At 33.6% G+C, this 20100-nt stretch overlaps 1 protein-coding gene across 12 annotated transcripts in view; it reads left to right on the forward strand.

Moving 5' to 3' along the window:
- DMD (dystrophin) overlaps positions 1-20100 on the forward strand; it is a 1394632-nt gene that overhangs the window by 687961 nt on the left and 686571 nt on the right. For all 12 annotated transcript variants that reach the window (XM_076355694.1, XM_076355734.1, XM_076355779.1 and 9 more), the window contains 2 exons: positions 6183-6377; positions 19104-19276. In XM_076355694.1, the coding sequence (XP_076211809.1) occupies positions 6183-6377; positions 19104-19276 (368 nt within the window). The remainder of the gene's footprint in view (positions 1-6182; positions 6378-19103; positions 19277-20100) is intronic.

Genomic DNA, 20100 nt, shown 5'->3' on the forward strand with positions numbered 1-20100 from the left:
ACAACAGTGCCTCAGCCTGAGGAGAGTCCATATCTGGAGGCAATCATCTAAACCAGAATAAAACAAAAGCACTGAGCACTGTTAAGCAACTGGAAAAGGAAAAGGGATTGCCAAAGCTGTTCATTTTACCACTTGACCCGCTGTGTTTGACATCTTGGAGGCCTCTAAAGGCATGAGGGTGTGCGGAGCAGAGAGGATTGGCTGCAGCACCAAAATGCTTTGTCACAGTGTTTAAACTATATATTTACCTCCTGGGAAAGAAAAAAAAAAAACAGAAAGGTAAAAAAAGAAAGAAAGAAAGAGAAAAAAAAAGAAACCAAAGTTACAACTATGAATACAACTGATACAATGATGAATTGCTCTGGCTTTAATGTTTAAAATTAATTGTTATAGCTTTTGTCTGTATCTTTCTTTTTTTTCCTCATCTAAATGTGAAAATAACACACTCAAAGAAAAAAAAAAAAAAGAAAAAATTGGGGGTGGAGTAAGCATTAGTCCAAGTCTTTGAGCCAGGCAACCACAGGTATCACAAGCAACCACAGGTATCTATCCAATCCACCATACAAAGCTCATCAGAGCGTAGCATGACTATCTGAGTTTTTGGGAGATGTCCCATAACTTAAGCCTAAAGGTACAGGGAACAGACCTTTTCTTACAGAGAAAACCTTTGCATTTCAATCAAGTCATGAAGGTCAAAAATAAGACAGGGGAAGTAAGTTCACACTGGTCTATGCCTGTTGATTGATGGTTTTCAAAAACAAATCCTGCAATTTTCTATTGCTATTCCTAGCATGTAAAATTTACTGAAATGTTTTCTAACTAATGCTATTATTAAGAATAGTTTCATTTTAACTAGTTTTATTTCATTTTATGTATAGAAAAAATAGATAGATTCATTTTATCATAGGATAGAAACTGTTAATGCAGCACTTAACCAGTAAGGTATGCCTTAGCAGTGAAGTATTGTGACGACATAAAGCACTCTCTGTCCAAGAACAGTGCTGAAAATAATCATGTGTATTTTTAAAGTTTCAATTTTTATATCAGTCACCAATAAAGTCTGATACAAGCATTAAAATACATGTTTTAAGTATTGCAGCATGCAGGCTTTTGTGGACTGCAATCATACATGAGTAGAAAAATCATATACATGAGAAAATATTTACATTCTTACTTGAAAATATGATTTTTTTAAAAAATATATTATTTTAAATAGATTTTAATGCTGCCAAATGCCTTTTAAGGCCTTGCCTTCATGGAATTATGTAAGCTTTTTATAAATTTTTAATCCTCTAGTGAGGATTTCGGAGTCTCTGTACTTGAAAGAGATGCTTCTTTCTGTACTGATAGATAAATTTTTTGTGATTGACTAAGGCCACCCAATCTCGTAATGAAAATTCCATATTATTGGTATATTTTTGATCTACCTTCTACATATATACACACTTACAGGTAAGATGTGCTAGCAATACTGTAGACACAGAATTTATTTTTCTGAATGTTCGCTGACATCATCACTTACAGTTGTCATAGGAAGGGGTGAATAAAAACTTCTTTACATATAAATATGTACTTGAAAGTGATTTTATTGATCTCTGACCGCATTTGATCATACTTTTGTGTTTTTAATTCTTTATTTGATATATTGTTGCTAACCATGGGCTAGCTAATATCATGTAGTTTAGAGTTTGCTCTAGAAAGCAATAAACTGTCCCAAAGTTTATTGGCCTCTTTGAGGCATGTCTGCCTTTGTCCAGAAGGTGTCTGCTCGCTGCTTCTTTTTTTTGTATCAGCACACCTACGTTTATTCCTCCATGGTGACTGACTTTTTTACACTCTCATATATCTTAGAGCTGCTTGTAAAGAATACTTTCTCAAGCATTAGTGCACTTCAGGAGGAGGCACATGTTTGTTTGTTTTTCCTGAACTACTCAAGGGGATGCTGCTAGGAGCAGTGTCATGGTACAGTAGTGCCAATAGGTGTGTTTTGCCGCTTTACTCCTCCCATGTATTCTGTTTGTGTGAAGTTATTAACTCAAATGCACAGCACACTAGGTCGCTGTGAGTTTGGAGGCCTACAGTGAGAAAGGGACCAAAAGTAGAACAATTGTCAAGGCCTAACACAAAAAGGTTGGAGGCTTTCTGGGTGTAAACTGCTGAACAGTAAAAGTGATGTTGGCATTGTTCCCTCTGCAGAAAGAGGAAAGGAAATGGATAAACTGAGATGGGTGAAATGTGTTTTAACACTGAGTTTTCCAGTGCTAAAAGGAAATTAACAGCATTCTTGAAGGCCAGTTAGTTCTGATGCCACCAGGTAATACCGTTCTAGATGTAGGCAATAATCATCACAGGTATTTCTCTGGGGCAATGTTTGATTTGGTAGGCAAAACCTGCATTATTCCTGTAGTTCTTTTTTTTGATGGGTTTTGTTTGTTTGTTTGTTTGCTTATTGGTCTTCTCTGTAAGGGCCAGTTCATGGACGTCTTTCTTGTCTCTGTGTTGCACCTGCTAGGACTTAACTATCAATAAAATCGGTTTGTCACGTGTAGGTAGTCATATTTATGTAAGGATCCTATCCCTTAATTAAAATTATGTAATGGGGGAAGAAAATTCAATTTACTGTTCTAGTGATGACAACGCTTGGTGAAAAGGAATGCATGAATTGTTAAGCCTTACCCAAAAGAAGTTGTTTTCAGAGACTAGAAATAATTTGCACATCAGTATATTGCTGACAATCAAGTAAAAATCAAAAATACATTAATATCAATAAGAATGTATTCTGCAGAAATAAAAATATAGGAAATGGCCATTTACACCCCATCAATCTTAACAGTTTATTTGTATTTTGTATTATTTTCAAATATTATTTGGTTTTGAGTATTTTCAGGTAACTATCTAATGTATTCTGCCACTTTGTCAGATTCAGCTTACTCAAAACCATTCTTAAATGGTTATCTAAAACTTTAATTTCCATTTTGCTATTTATTTTTAATCCTTATAAAGTGTTAACCTAGCCTGCTTCTGATGAACTATTTTGGCATTAGCAATTACATATATCTTTATTGAATGAACATTACTTTTAAATAGTAGTGGTTCCCAGCTGCTACAATCTCCTTTTTTTAAAGTTTCTTCTCATTACAGTGTTAGTATGTGGTTCAGTTTCAGCTATGCATTTCAAGTAAAGGTGCTTGTCCAGAATATAGGGAAGGACTCTGCCCATTGTATCTTCTACAGTATGGCAATTCCAGCAAACATAGGATGAGCCAAAATTTTTTTCCTTTTTTGGCTGATTAAAATTGTCGGTTCTGGATAATGCCTATCCCTCATATCTTAGTGCAAGATGTCAACTTCTGCCTTGGGTTCTGTTATGTTACTGTCAATGAGGGAAAGATAGAAGGAAAGAAACACCTGTGACCTATTGAAAAACCCACTAAAGGCAAAGAAATTTAATCCTTGATTTCTAAAGTTGTATCAAATTTCCAACTCTTTTATTTAAATAGTGTTCAGAAACTAATTAATTTTTGTTGTTACTCTTTTTTTAGAATAAGGTATTAAATAATGTTGCCAAATATGAGGGCAGGTTCTCGTAGGCCTCTACTTTCAAATATCAGTCAATTTATTTGTTTATGTGTTTGTAGTACTTTACAGTTTAAACAATAATATAAACATTAATGGTTTGCTTGAACTAGAAATCTCCTGAGTCATGTTTCTGGTAGAACTATACAAGTAATTGTCCAGCTGTGAGAAACACGAATGTAAAGTTTTCTGTGAAGGGCAGCATGAATATATGGTTGCATACATTTCATTAACATTGATGCTAGTTAAATATTACACGTATTTTGAGGGATTACTAAACTATGTATGTCATATAAGGTTCAGTCCTGTCTTCAGATTTTAGTTAATTTTGCCTTGAAGAGTGCTTTTATACGAGTTCTTTGTAGCAGTGTTTGAAAGAGACCCAGTTTTGGCACTAGTATAAATAATTAAGCATGATATCCATGAAGTATTCACACATCAGACTTCCGCTTGACTTTTTTCTGGTTCCAGGAATTATTTAAAGCAAGAAGGCACAGATTTTATTTTATGTACACATTTATACATGTATGTGTGTACATGTATGTGTACATGAATACATAGTTATTAGCTTAAATTTGGGTTAAAAAATAAATTAAACTAATAAAACTATAGAAACTAATTATATTTTGTGTGTCAGTTTACATATTCATGTGACCTCATTTTGAGTGAATAACCTTGCACATCTAGCATGCTCTTTTCATTACTGTGAATATAAATATTCTGTCTTCTCAGTCAAAAAGAAAAATATGATTCTTCCTGTGTTCCTCATCTAAAAGTTCTTTGCTACATGTAGAAGTGTCACAGTGTAGTCTCAAGGAATGAAAATATGTTGCTGTATGCCTCAGTGGCCTGTTGAGAATCTCCCATTTTCTAATCAACTAGGACAGCTTTTTCTTTAGGTTTACTGGGGTAAACTATTATTTTTGCAGACCATGTGATTCATGAAACATATGGGGGGCAAACAGAATTTTTTTTAAGCAATTTATTTTAAATAATAAAAATGATAGTAGTGATATGGTAATTAGAGAGGTTTCAGTGTTAGCAGATGTACTGAGAAATTTATTTAGTGAGAAAAGTGTAAGCAAAGCAATTAAATTTGCATAAGAAATGCAGCAGAATAACACAAGTCTACAGATAACTTTATGGGCTTTATATGTGATATGCATACATCTTCTAGAGTGTGTATATGCATATTTTAAGACTCTAAAGAAAATTGAAGAACCAGATGACTCAGCCCAGTAACAAGAGAGAAACATGTCATGAAAGGATGGATAGGGCAAATAGATAAATTAAAATGAGACACCTTGCTGAGGTAGTATGTGCAAGGTAATGTTTATATTTGTTTTCTTTTACATACTGTGTAGCTAACTAATGATATCGTTTTCTTCAGGATGGTTGATCCGTTGTCTTTCACATATATGGCTCCAAAAATCTGTGATTATCTGTATTAGGACTGGAGCATCTAAATAATATGATTTTTGAAAGAAAGTTTCTCAGCAATTGCTTGTAAAATTTCTTTGAGGTCTCAATAAATAAAGTTTATATTTTTGAGAAGACTGACATCAAGCACAATGGACCTTGGTCCCACACTAGGAATCCTATGTACTGTGACAAAACAAATAAATAATAACATGCTTATGAAATCACAAATAATTTACATCTTTTAATTTTTGCCTTTTCTAATGGAGATGCAGGTGATCATGTATTTGGAGTTTAGTTAAAAGAAGCAATCACAGTTCTACCTGCTCCAAAGTACACTTTTGGGATTATTTTTTATTTATGATCCATAAACATACCAAATCAGAAATGTAGAGAATTTATATAAACGGTCGCTATTTTGTCACCTTATATGTCAGTACCTTTCCAAATGCCATAGACCAACTATCTATTTTCTTGGAACCAAAATATTCTGGGATTTCTTTACACTTGGTGTACGCATGTGCTTTCAGAACAGGGTGTCTATTTCATATTTGTCCAGATAAAAAAAAATAATAACATCTTAATTTCTTGAAGAGGTGTGTTGCTGGGATTTCTTTTAGAAATATGAATGCATTAAAGACCTTTCAAATAACGAAATTCCAAATTGTACTTTCTAGTTTAAAAAGAAAGGTTTTAGTACAGTGTTGAAAGTGCTGAGTTGACTAGTTGTTTTGTGTTGCATGTTATTTAAGAAATTGTGTCTATTACACAAGTCATTATTTTACTTAACACCTTGAAATGACTTAGTATGTTAGGCCTCACATGCATGGAATTTCTATAACGAAGGACAAATTCTTAAGGAGGTGTGATAGTTTAAAATGAAAGGGCTAGCACTAAAATCTCAGTAACACCGTAATCTCAGAGTACTCTTACATTTCCTATCTTCATTTCTTTGGAGAGTAGAAGAAAAGTTTGTACACTTTTGTCTGGATTAATTTTAGTACCTGCCATTTCAAACAGACTAGTGGAGTGTGAGTGATCTATGTCAGAAACCTCAAATATTTCCTGCATTTGTCCTTAGAAATTATTTTTAATTGTTTCTAGGTTGTGAACTGGAAATTGCATTGTTATAAATTTGTGTAGTGTTAAGAAACTAAAGGAAGCATTCTGTTGTATATCTATACTAGCAAACAGTTCATGAAGATACAACTTTTGTGGTGACTGAAACTATGACTGTGGAAACCACTCATGTGCCTTCTACATACCTGGCAGAGATCCTTCACCTTCTGCAAGCCTTGTCTGAAGTAGAAGAGCGCCTTAATTCTCCTGTTCTGCAGGCTAAGGATTGTGAGGATCTCATCAAACAAGAAGAGTGTCTCAAGGTAAGATAGAGAGCTTTTCTTACAACGATAAGTTTCCGTTATTTTGGGGCTTCTGTATATCGGCAGCCTGCGCTCAGTCTCAGAGACATCTGTTTTATAAATGCTCAGCCCCTCTCTGTGATGTGTGCATAAATGCATGTTTATATATGAGGGCACATTGGTGCAAAATATAAGACCACTGAAGGGTTCATTTATTTTTATCTGTTTCCACCTGTATTTGGAGGACAAGAGCATTAGGGTATCTGTAAAGTACGTCCTTGAATGGGAGAGAAAGGATGGAGAGGGACAGTTATATATTTGAAATTTGTGAATTTGTGGTTAAAGTTTTGTTTGTGTGTTTGTAATTTGAAGTAATTAGTAATAACCCTATCCACACCCAATCTTGGCAGCTTTACTTTAGTGTTTGATTTAAATATATTTTTTATTAAAACAGCAACAAAAACAAGTAAAATTTAGCTGTTCCATTCCATGCTAGACCAAAAAAGCTTGAAGTCTGATTGGTGCTGTACTCTGTGCAACTATTACAGTTTAATTAACTAAACAGAAAATGTTGTCCAGTAGGTAGATAGTGTAGTTAAGAAAAAGCTAATTCAGTATTGTTGATATGACTTTAAATATTACTGTCTGGTTTCTTCATCGCTTGCGACAGTGAAATCCTTTGAAAGTGGTGGAGTTTTTCCAACACAGAATTGACATAAGAAGAGAATAAGATTAAAGTTGTAAGTCTAAGTAGATGAATGAGTTATCAGCTTTTGCAGAATAATGTTTGTGTGAGGAAAGCCTTGTAAAAAATCGTGCTTAAGTGCTGTATATAATTACAGCAATTTCAAATTGTCATTCAGCATGAAGAGAAGACCACATTTCCATTTTTCTGTGATTATTTTGGGGGAAGGAAAGGTTTTAACAAAAGGAAGCATTAGCCTAAAGAGGCTGGAATTTGCCTACAGTCAGCTATAAGAAAGAAGCTTAGAGGGAGAATCAGGGCAGGGGGCTCTGGTTAGGTGCTCTGAATTGTCCTCTGTAGCAGCCCATTTATCTCTTTCCACAGCAGAGGAAATGTAACAAAACCACATCCATATGCTGTTACTAGCTTCTATAAAATCACATCTATTTACAATTTGTATACATTCATAGATCTTATACATTTTAGGCATCTGTATATACACATACACACACATATAGATATTCTTTATTAGCTCTTGAAAATTAGGGTGTTTTCAGTTTCCTAGCAAGGCTGTATAGTATGTCTAGTGAAGCACAACAGTGAAGTATTGGAGCAAAGGAAGCACATAACTGATAATAGGACTGTGTGAAGTAACAGTAGGCCGTTCCTTTTACCACTTCTGATTTAGTACCAGTAGATTGAAGCGGTTCTGAGTATTGAAGCACACAACATGCCGATGTTATTGTCATTCTTCATTTTAAACAATCCCTTTTGATAGAATGATTCTTCTGCACAAAAAAAGTCATAGACTATGTAAATCATGGCTAACGAGCTGCCAATTGGTCCATGTCTATGAACGTATGTTCATTACTAGATTGGATGGAAAACCAGTGACCTACTTCAAACAGTTTACTGGCAGCTGACTTCCTTTTAGTGCTTCTTAATGCTTTACATTTGGGCTATCTTTATCTGATTTATGTCCATAACTAATCTGCTGTTCACCCACATATATTTGGTATTATCGGAGTTGACACCAACTTTAATAATATTGATTACTGAGGTTACAAGTAAGTATTGCCATAGGTTTAATTTAACTGAACTATTAAATTGTTATGAGATGCATTTGTGGGCACAGTTCCATCTTCCTCCCAAATAAATCTCTTAGAAGAGGTAAATGGATCTTGTACATTCATGGGCTTTTGGAAGGGTATAGTTTTGATCTGAGCCTGCTTAATGAATATTTATTTCCAAGGAAAAAGCATTCATCATTGTCATCATCCTGCAGTAAAAATAGAAAAGTAGTGCATAAATTGTTCAGCAGCTGGTTGGGAAAGGTTTGAAATTAAATTGTGGTTGATTTTTATCCCTGACAGATTTGCATGAATCAAATTACAGAACTGTCATGAATAACTCTGTGTTTTAAAACTTACTTTGTGATTTTTTTTCACTCCCATTCAGAAAGAATCCATTTTAATTAATCCTTAAAAGGAAAAATAAGTTTATTTACAAGAATCTTTCAGTGGTAGCTGCTTTGAACATTTTTCTCCAAAGTGAATATATATATTAAGACTTAAATCCATTGCTTATTTATCCAATAGGATAAATACCAAATACAAATTAAAAATTGCTTTTATTAATTGCCATAGATAATTCTAGGACTGACTTTTTATATCAAAGGAACCTAAAATATCAAAATAAGAGTTTTTGCAGCAAAAATCTGATAACTTCTAACATGTAGTAAATTATAATGGTTTCATGGGCACATTTAGTAAATCTGCTGAAACCCGTTCATAGGAATGTTGTTCTCTTCATTTCAAGTTTTAGGGAGTGGAAAAATGAGATAGAGAAACCAGGTCTTGTCTCTTTATCTTATAAAGTCAGCAATTGCAATATTTCCATTATCCTATTACAAGCTCTTCTAAGTATTAGGACATATAGTACCTCTGTTTTTGTTCATCACCATACTTACTCACAGCATTCTCAAACAATTTAAACACTACAATTCTGTCAAAGATGAAACTCCAATTGATTGTATGGAAAATCACGGTTCACAGATTGAAGGGTTAGTAAATTGGGCTTAATGATATACTCTCAAAATAGGACAAATTTTGTTATAAGCACAAACATTATGGTACTTCTGTCTGCTATTGATGATGTTCATATTGATGGAGTTCATAATCTTTGAGTTCCCCATATAGAATTGGTTGTAATTACAATGGATTTCATTACGTGATCAAGTGTAGGGATAAAATGCCTTCAGATTTTAGCTAATTATCCTTACTTGCAATGGGTGTTCCAAATGCTTCCTGAAAGTTAAATGAATGTACAAATTTGCACATAGTCAGCTTAATCTGGTTTTAGAAAATCAAGTTATATTGCTCCTAGTAAGCCAAAGTTTTCCTGTGTGGTGATTATCTCATGCAAGCTACTTGTCTTGTCCAACCTCCAGATTATTTGGTGGGAGATGTACCCACTGAAATAAATACATTTATTAACTTGAGAATTAAAACTAACACATATTTCTGTTTGCTAACACATAGCAAAAATGACTGTGCTAGAATGAAACAGTCTACCTGGAATTTAGGAAGTCTAATTTGCGTTTATAGCCATATGTGAGAAACTGTTTAGTAGAATTTCATGTTAACAATCTCTGTCATAATCATGGCATGGTTGTGCTTGGTCATGACTTAATTATATTAACTGTGATTTCAAAACTTATTTTCTGAGGCTACTTGCTTTATATAATTAATGCTGCAAACCTGTAGTAGGGCCCATACATATCAGGCATTTCTTTTTCATTTTTTTTCTTTAATCTTTTTTAATTTTAGCAGGAACATTGTATTGTAGAATATAATTATAAATTTAGCTATAATATTTTTCAATGATGTAACAGTTTTAATATGGAAAGCCATCTGGCTCTTTGAGAAAGAGGTTTCTTATGTATGTAACTTCTTGCATAATCGCTCTAAGAGTTCTTTTTCTAGTTCATCTTCTTGTGTATTTCCAGTAGGCTCTTTATTTAGTTCATTAAAAAGTAGGTTGTTTGCTGGTTTTGTTTTTTTAAATAGAGGTATTTTTATGCTCTGGTTATTTTTTTTTCCTATTCTTTTTCCCTTTGTTTCATAATTCTTTTCTTTCATCTACTGACACATAGAGTACTTCTTTTGCACAGTTTTCTACTGTGTCTTATCTCAGGATACAGGGAATTTACTGTAAACATTACACATCCATGATTCTGGCAGCCAGAATCCCCTTTCAAAATGGTTTATTAAACCAGTAATACCCATACTAGATATTGTAACTCATAGTTCTATATGGATTTTAAAGTTATAAGTAATTTGGGGAATATTTCCAGCCATTCATGATTACTAACAACTGTGCGGGTGCTGGTTTTCACGTTAGTACAAAAAGCATGAAATACTGTAACAAATCTGCTATTCATAAAATTATAAAGCATCATTCTACATATGTTTGGGCTGCCAAAAATATATTTTGAATTTTGCACATTGGAGTCCATATTTGGCATGCATTAAGTGATTCTTATCAAGAAACATCACCTAACGTGATATTCAGAGTGGTTTTCTGCTGTAGCTCAGCAAAATCCAATTAACCATAACTTAGAACTGAGTGTAATCAAATGCACTCTCCACCTAGATCTGTCAGTAATGCAGTGCTTGGTGGCTGATTTGTACACAAATAGCCAAGGAACTGAATTTTCACAGAAAGTTGTCTTTCTCTGGCAGATAAAGACAAATTCGAGGTAGTGAAAATGAACTGGTGTTCGAGTCTCTAGCACTCAGATTCTCTTTGCAAGAGCAATGAGATGGATCATTCCCCAAAGGCTACTGTCACTTCAGCTGCTAATGATTTTCTGTTATCCTTTTTTCTTAAAAATTAAAGCTTTGTGCACTTCTGTTAACCATGTTACAAAATCTCCCAAGGCATTGTTGATAACTAACTGCTTGAAGCTTTTCTCTTCAACATGAAAGATAGATGGGGTATGTGTGTGAGATACGTGGGTTTGCGCATACACATATATACACGACCTCTTTTTTTTTTCTTGGACACACTTATGCCATCCAGTTGTGGATTTCATTTATAGAAGGTCAGCTGTATTACCTTTCTTTGTCTGTAGCAGCTGTGCTCTAAACAAAAGCAAAAATCTGACATATAAATCGGAAATTGTATGCCTGTCCATAGGCCATGAATTCTAAACATTTAGGCATATGCCACTTATCAATTCTAAAGTGCATAGATGTGTTTCATCCATTTTCAATATTTAGAAAATTGATCTACTTGGTTAAAAAACCCATACAATTTCAATATATGTAGGCACATATATTACTCTTCATTTGATTATTTAAACATGTCAAACACACTAAGTGCCTTCTTGGGCGGATGAGATGAGCTGATATTCAGACCTACTGAAAAGAAGGCTACTTGAGTGCTTAGGTGTGTCCTGGAAGCTTTTAACATTTCAATTACATTTTCCCCGTTCTTTAAATATGCAAAATTTTAGTCAAAGATGAGGTTTTGTGAAGATGTTTTCTCTTTTATATTCAAGGGATATAATCTTGGAAGATTTGGAGGAATTTAATATTTTTATCCGCTGAGATTTCTTATATTCAGATTAATAACATTGAATACCTTAATTATTCATGGCCTGAGCATATAAAACCAAGGTTTAGGTAGACCTGAGTAAGGAAGGCTGAGTGTGAGATGTTATGCTGGGAAAGCCAGATGAGGTTTGTTGAGTAATGACACAGACCCAGCCAGCTTTCACTTTAGATGATAGATTGGTGACAAGGGAGGAAACATGTTCCTTATTATGAATCATCCCAGAGACAAGACGTCTGCCATTCTCATTTTATTTATAAGTATTTCCTTTAGTGTGCTAAATGTAAGTCACATTTCTCAGGACCTATGGATTCAAATTAGTAGTCATAAGGGGCTTTATGGAATGTTTCTTTTCCTTTTTTTTGGCAAAGAATAACATATTATAGTATTTGCAGCCCTAGAGCTTTAGGAACCCAGAGTATTTTTTTCTTTTGTTTTCTGTGTGGGGTTTTGTATACAATTATTGCAGAGCATTGCTGTCACATTTTCATAATGATTTTGGTTCTTATATTTTATAAAATAGTAAGTACAGTGTAGTAACTTTTATTGGTTATAAAATGACAACCACATTTTGTCACTTAGAGGCATTCAGATTTTGTCTTAAGTGCTTGTTGTTTTTAAAATATTTCTCAAGTAATTTCGAGGAGAAAATGATTTGGATAATTATCATTATCTCCCTGTCACTTCATAGTAGCACTACCAATAATATATCAGTACACTCTGTTATACCCGTGGTTCTAAAATACTGATTTTAAATCAAGTTCGTTGCAATAGAATTGTAGAACATATTACCTAGACATGAGAGGGTTTGGGTGATGTGTTTAAAAAAAAATTCATTAGTAGAATGAGAAGAATTCATAAATGCTGAATAAAGAGAAATTGGTAAGTAGTTTATATGGGTATTTTAAAAGTTTCTTTAAGAAAAATGAGGAGTTGCAGAGTTAGAAGTCAAGTTGACATACACAGAAGACACCTATTAGAACACAGAACTTAAAGAAAGGGAGGAGAGAGAGAAGGCCTTCCTACTCATGGGATGGGAAGAGCTTCAGTTTAGTTCAAAGTGTCCAGGAAGTCTGTTGGGTTTATGACAGCTTTCTAAGACTAAAAGCTTCTGCCTACTAGCTCCACACATCTCTGCAGCAACTTTATTGTATACCAAAATTTATGCTTGGAAGAAGGTTACTAGTAGGGTAACACTTAAAACCTGCATGAAAACTAGTATTGTTTGATGCAGTTATTAAATATTTGGGTAAAGCGTGCAGTAAATTGGAACAAATTGAAAATGACAATTTAGTTTGATTAAAACCAAGAAAAAGGAATGAACAGCCAAAAAAATTTCAGCAGTGCTAAATAATGGAGCAGAACAATGATAGCAAAATGGTGGCAGACAGGTAAAATATAAGGCATAGCGAAAGGAATAAGTTCAATTACAGCTGACACTCAGATATTATTGCAGCAGAGTCTCAGATATTATTGTGGACTGAATTTTACCTTCAAAATATTTTCTCAGTGTTCATTTTTATCCAGAAACGCAGTTGTTGTTCTGTAGCAAGAGTTAAAAAATTATATTCAGAATAGAACACTTTCTGGGTAAGTAGTACAGCTTTGCTGTGTATATTATGTTTAATTTTAAAAGAATATGAAATATTTTGAAAGTATATAAAATAATTAGAAAATATTCAGAGAAGGGCAAAATAAAGGTCAGAGGCATGTAAACAAGACATACATGAGAAGAGACTAAGTTGATGAGATTTTTTGGAGAGGTAAGAATAATTGATGTCATGACAAAGGAGGTCATTTATCAAAACTTTTTTTAATAACACTGACACAAGTGGGTATTTGTTTAAAGTAAGAGGGACTCGTTGTTTATGAAAGGAAATAGATTTTGGATTACTTAGTATCCATTTTTCATTCTGAATTGTTACTGAAGCTGTGTGATACTCCATACAGGAAAACCCCAACGTTTAAAACTATGGTATATTTGAATCAACAGGGCTGAAATTTCCTTTGCTGAACGTCTCTATTACATTTCTTTTGTTTCATTTGTAGAGATTTCAAGAAACGTATTTGTTCCATTCCAGGAAACGGATAGCGGAAAAAAAACCCATTATTTTCCAAGTTTAACCAAAAAACATCAAGAGATACACTTTTTTAACCATCATTTCCCAGGGATGTGAAATTTGACATAGTATAATTTTTGTACCAGGTTTATGCTTTTTGCCATCCCAGTGAAATTAATGGCCAATTTTGACACTCCTTTTCCAAATCATTGTTTTCATATTGCCTATTAAAGATTTTCTCCCTGCAGCTTACTCAGTTCTCCTGCAGCTCCTAGCAGTGACCAAATTATACGTACACAAGACAGTCTCAGAACCTCAGCATGCTCCACCTGGGACTATAGGGCTCAGGCTTTTTTCCTGATGATTGCTCGAGGGAACCATTTCTGAGTTGGGAAGTAAAGGGAAATGAAAGGACAGGAAATGTAAATACTGATATGCAAAACTTTTGAGTTTTTTTCTTTTCTGCATTTTGAATATGTGGAATTCTAAGCTTTTGGGTTTTTTTCCATTATGTATTTGGAACATCATTTTTTAGTTAGCTGAATAACATACATAAATGCTAAGGTGTATAACATGAAATAGATTTCTTGGTCCATGACTTAAATTCCTATGCCAGAGAAATAGTATTTCTAGATACTATGACAGAGAAATAATATTTCTAGATACTTAATAGTAAATCATAAATATCTTACTGTCTGAATATCATGTTATATTCAGAACATACTCTATTAGAACACGTAAGAGAAGACAATCCAAACAAAAATAAAATAATTCAAATTTTCTAGAATTTCATTGCTTTGGTGATAGCAATAATGTGGAAAAATCTGCTGTCACTATAAACCTTTAACTTTTGATTTATTGGTAATTTATGTTTTATCATGGTATTTCAAAAATTGATGGCTTATTTCCTACTTCTCTCAAGTAGTATCTGTTGAAGTTGTTTCCATATCTTCCTTAGCATATTAAGGTTAAAATCAACATTTTCTAGCCTTTCTGAACATGTCATAATAATTTTCAGATTTAAAATATCTTTTTTCTTACATAATTCTGCAATGTATTTTACTGAATAATATAATTACATGAATTCAAAGTACATTCCTGTTTCTTGCATTATTTACTTTGTGCAAAAAGCATGTAAGTTAACAGATTTAGAGTTGGAAAATTGTGCCAAAGATCATGTGTTGTAATAATGAGTAGAAATGTGAGGTAGCAGATTCCTCAAGCCACTCTCTCTTCTTTACAATTTGATTGACTTTGTGCATCTGGCTTAATTCTTGCTTGCTTTCACTCTACTTGCTAGATTCTAAGCATAGATCTATTCATTTCAAGATTGACTTAGCTCAAGAATTGTAGAATATTTAAAATTAAAATAAGTAATACATATATTAATTAAAATGTGAAGAATATTTTAAAAGTGAATTCCATCAAAAAATTGAGCACAAAACCCCAAAAATTTAACAAAATGAACTGGAGCTGTGATCTTTAGTTTTTTATTAAGTGAGTATTATATCCAGGATAAAAAGTTCAGGTGTCATTATTTCTTACAAAGAACTATTAAAGCCACAAACAGAAAATGGAAAGGAATATAGCCCCTCATCTTCAGCAATACTGATCATCATCATATTCAGTAATACTAGTAAAAGTTACTTAAAGATGAAAGTAAAATCTTGGTGTCGAGTTTTCATAAGCAAAACTCTCCTTTAAACTACATTTAAATTGTTATAATTTGTGATTACTAGACTCTTCAAATAGTTCCCTTTTTATAAGATCGTGTCTTTTTAAAATGTATTATTTGAAATTTTGTTACCTTTAAAATATTGCAGAGAAAAGCAACAAACTGTTACAAAAAGGGACTTTTTTTTCCTAGCTGTAAAGGATGCTATCACAAGAATGTTCTCTGGACTTCCGCTTGTATAGTTGAGATTATTCCAATGAGCAGAAGTTTGCAGGATTGCACCTCTATTTCATCCTTTTTGTAATGCGTTGGCATATAAATGAGATGCCTGTCCTTCAAATTAGGTGAGAAGGACACTGAACAAGGAAAGTTATCCTTTTTTATCTAGTTGTAGTTAAAATACATGAAAACATATTTTATCATACTTTTTTTTCCAAAATTGAATTGGCTAGCTGTGTTTCTGTCTCTGGCAGAAACTAGTAAAAGACAATTCTACTTTTCATTTGTATTACCAAACACAAGCTATATATCTGAGACATGTTTTAGTGGAGATGCAGGGAAGGCAAAACAATGTGGTGGAATATTATGTTTGACAATGCTTAGTACAGTTTTTATTTTCTTTAATAACTCCATTGGATAGCGTGCGTGTAGATTGGAATTCTGTTGCACCTAAATAAATACAGCATTCTTATTCCTAACCACCCATGGGGAAATAAAATAGAAATGTTCAGCGCTGACTTCCTATGCCTATCTGAATCCATGTGAGAGAATGGCTGAGGGACTCTTTGGATAGATTCATTTGCCCTGACAAGAATGGCAACAGATCGAGGAAGAGTCCACTCATGCTAATGGTCTTTTTTCTTCTGTTTCTGGTAAATTATAACCTCCAAAATCTCTCCTGTATTACTTCAAATTTGATGCCTGCTGTTCACAAATGAAGGAAAGGCAAATCTGATTTTTTTGTGCATGGTGAAATAGAACCATCAGTTTCTAGCTACAGGGTTTAACCAGACTGTGACAGAGTGTTAGAGGGCAATTCTAATTTTCTTTTTTTGTTTGGCTTTCTACCACTCATTATTTTTCTGCTTACTGCAAAATAACACAACATCCTTTGATCCCTGCCTCCTTTTAAAAGTGCTGGTAGTGTGAAAGAGCTTCTCACACACAAACTAGCAATTTGTACTTCTCGTAACTCTGTCAAATCAGCATTCTCCCTTATCTCTGGAACAAAGTTGCTGCAGAGTTGTGTGCAGCAATTGAAGAATGTTTTTGTGTTAAACGAGACTAAGAGGCTTTGGTCAGTTGGTCTGATAAGTTCTTAGCTACAAGTTCACAGTATTCATTCTGAGGCTTATGTATTTCAGAAGAAATAAGAGACGGAAACAGAACAGAAGAGTTATAGGTAGTGGTATTGGAAATTTAGGGAGTTTGAAGAAATGGTTGGAGAAAGGTTGCTCACAGAAGTTGTGGATGCCCCATCATTGGAAGTGTTGAAGGTCAGGCTGGACAGGACTTTGAGCAACCTGATCTAGTGAAAGATGTCCCTGCCCATGGCAGGGGTTTGGACCAGATGGTCATTGAAGGTCCCTTCCAACCCAAACCATTCTATGATTCTATGGTAAAAGCTGAATATGACTGTAGATTTTTATCCGGAGAACATTCCTTTCTTTGTGCAGCAGTTGCAGTGAGACATGTGCATGCCTGTATTAAGAATTAATTAAAAAGCAGGAATAGTAAGAAATGGCTAAATATTATAACTCGTAATGGAGCAGGGAGACATTTATTTTTACACTGCTATTTGAATATACCTATCTCAAGAATTATCTGAGGCTTTTAGTGGCTCAGTGGTATATCATATCCTTTGTATAGTTTGGTACAGATTTTTGTGAGCTTTCTTTGCATTATGCAAATTATTGTTTTGAATGCACAAATTATCATAGTTGTTAACCTTTCATTAGAGAAAAGGAGAAAATCTTAACTTTAAAAATTTTAGGGAAAGAAAGTCTAACTTTAGACTAAAAGCAAATTGATGCAGTCATCAGTCCAAAACATTTGAATTCTTTCATGCCTGGCTGCATTTTATTCAGGCAGCAAGAGTTATAATGCAAAATTCACCATTGTAAGGAGCCATGGATGTAGCTTTTCAAATGAAGTCCATTGACTTCATTTCACTGAAGAATGGATTTTTGTTTGGCTGAAGGAAATCAGCAATTGACATGTTCTTGCCTTACGTTGATGTCTTGACTAGTCTGGAAGAGAGAATATTTTCCTTCCAAACACAAATACCACAGAGAGAAAAATAAAATCCCCAGAGGAGCACAAGTATCATGTGCCTTGTCTCACTGAGGCTGGAAGAGGCCACCTACAAGAAATGGAAATGAAAATTTAAAGAATTAATTATTAAATGCATTTCAGAAACATTAATTTTGCTTTTGTTTCCTCTCTGGTAATGCTACATATGATGTATGTTACCAGGACTGTAAATAAATGACACCTGTGTAAATCAGTTGCATAAAAGGCATGTTTTTCCTCCAAAACCTGCATTTATTTCTCTGTTTTTGATACTTATAATGTGGGGCTGCAAGGTAAGCTTATGTAACTCATGGTTTTTGGCTGATTCAAAAAAATCTTTGTGTCGTCTTTCTGGTAAAGAACAAGGAAAACAGAGATGTACCAAATTATGCCTATTTGGATAGTAGACTAAAATGTGACAGGAAGTGCTCTGCTTGAGGATTTCATTACATCAGTCTTGATTCACAAGGAGGAAGTCTTTGCTAATTACTTTTTGTTACATTTAATGCTTTTATCCTTAAGTCAGCACACAGTTTATGACAGTATCTTTCCTCAGCATTGGGTTTTCTAACAAATTCAGTCATTCAAATGATTCTCAAATATTTTGTAGAAAGAGAGAGATTGAACACTACCAAGTTCACAGAATAGAAATAAACAGCATATTTATGTCTTGCTTTATAGAGCAAAAAGAAAACCTGTATAATTCAGTCATGGAACTGAATAGATTGATAAATGGATAATTAATGGTCATTGACAACATATGGAGTTTTAAATGCTTTCACACATTTTAAAGATGTTAAAGGTCCACAGTAAATTCATTTTTTCTTCCTTTTGGTCTTCCAACACATGGCATTGTGCAGGTAGGTAGGTGTACTGTGAAGTAGTTTGTCTTTCTCTAAAACAACAAAGAACTGACTACTTGAAGAATGGTAAATGTTGAGTTGTGAATATCCAGCAAAAGGCAAAAACAGTGATACCTGATAAACTATTTTTTTCGTGCTGTTACTTTGATATCTGTTTAATATCTGCTGAAACAAGTGTAAAAACGAAGCATAAACAGCAAAATAATTAAAGAACACTTAAACATAGGTCTGTAAATTGGGACTTTCTTCTGCTTTCTTAAGAAGAAATGGCATTAAAACAGATGTAAACTTGGCATAGAAGAATTAATGAGTGACTGAAGTCAATAGCGCTTTACTTCCCCTCCAGCCATCACCTTTCTCAGGTATAGTTTATTAAGTTTTCAAAGAAAGGATGGACTTTAAGTCATTATTACCCAGTTATTGTAGAAGTGTTATTATTGTCAAAGCTATTGTTTAATTAGCATTTCCACCTTCTTTCTTTTGCTAATGAACTTTTTAACATTATTTATAAAAACAATGTTTTGTTTTTCTATTTTTAAAAACTTGATATTACAGAGCATTAAAGATAGCCTGGGGAGACTGCTGGGTCATATAGACATTATTCACAGCAAGAAGATACGGGCTTTGCAAAGTACTACACCAACGGAAGCGGCAAATATACAAGAAAAGCTGACTCAGCTTAATTGCCAATGGGAGAAAGTTAACAAGATGTACAGGGACCGACAAGTGTAAGTAACTTTTAAAAATTGTTATTTCTGATGGCATCCATTAGTATTTGGCTTACTGTTGGTGATTGTTTCCTAGTCTTCTTTTTGTGGAAATACCTTTTAAAGTCACAAATGACACTTTCTTGTAACTAAGCATAGAATGTTTATAGGGAATTGTAATTTAATTTATGAGCATTTTTGTAATTGAAAATATTTTTACCAACTATCACTTGCATTGGACCAAAACCTGGCATGATATTGCATACATATTCCTATGTCATTATAAGTGACATACCTTTACCCTGAGATAGTATTAGGCATTTACTCTTTTGTACCTGTACTACTGATTTAAAAATTTGAATCTGTGATGGGTGCGTCAGAGTAAAATCCCTTTTAATTGCAAAGGATTTACTAGTTCAAGGAGCAGTTCTCACTTTATGTCTAAGGAGCACAGCTAGAATTCTTAGCAGCTCTAAATCCAGAGTAATCTTTTTATAAGTCTGTATATTAGACATTATACAGCAAGGCAGGACAATCAAGAGAAATATACAAAGGCATTAAAATGATAATAAATAAAGCTGTGATCTTCTACAGTATCGTATAATACTTATTATTATTTTTCTCTCTGTATATTATTTGTGATGTTTGTAATCCACGAATCGTGTTATGATGCAAAATGTAACCAAACCTATTTTGTTAATTCAGGCATGGCTCATGTTAGTAACACAACAGAGACTTGCAATCCAATAATTTATTTATACTCTGTAGTAGGTATCTGATGTTTAAAATTTTTGGCATTGTGCAATAAAATACCTAGGTTTATACTTCCTCTTTTCATTTTTTTA

Source organism: Aptenodytes patagonicus, chromosome 1, assembly GCF_965638725.1.
Source record: "Aptenodytes patagonicus chromosome 1, bAptPat1.pri.cur, whole genome shotgun sequence".
Lineage (NCBI taxonomy): Eukaryota > Metazoa > Chordata > Aves > Sphenisciformes > Spheniscidae > Aptenodytes > Aptenodytes patagonicus.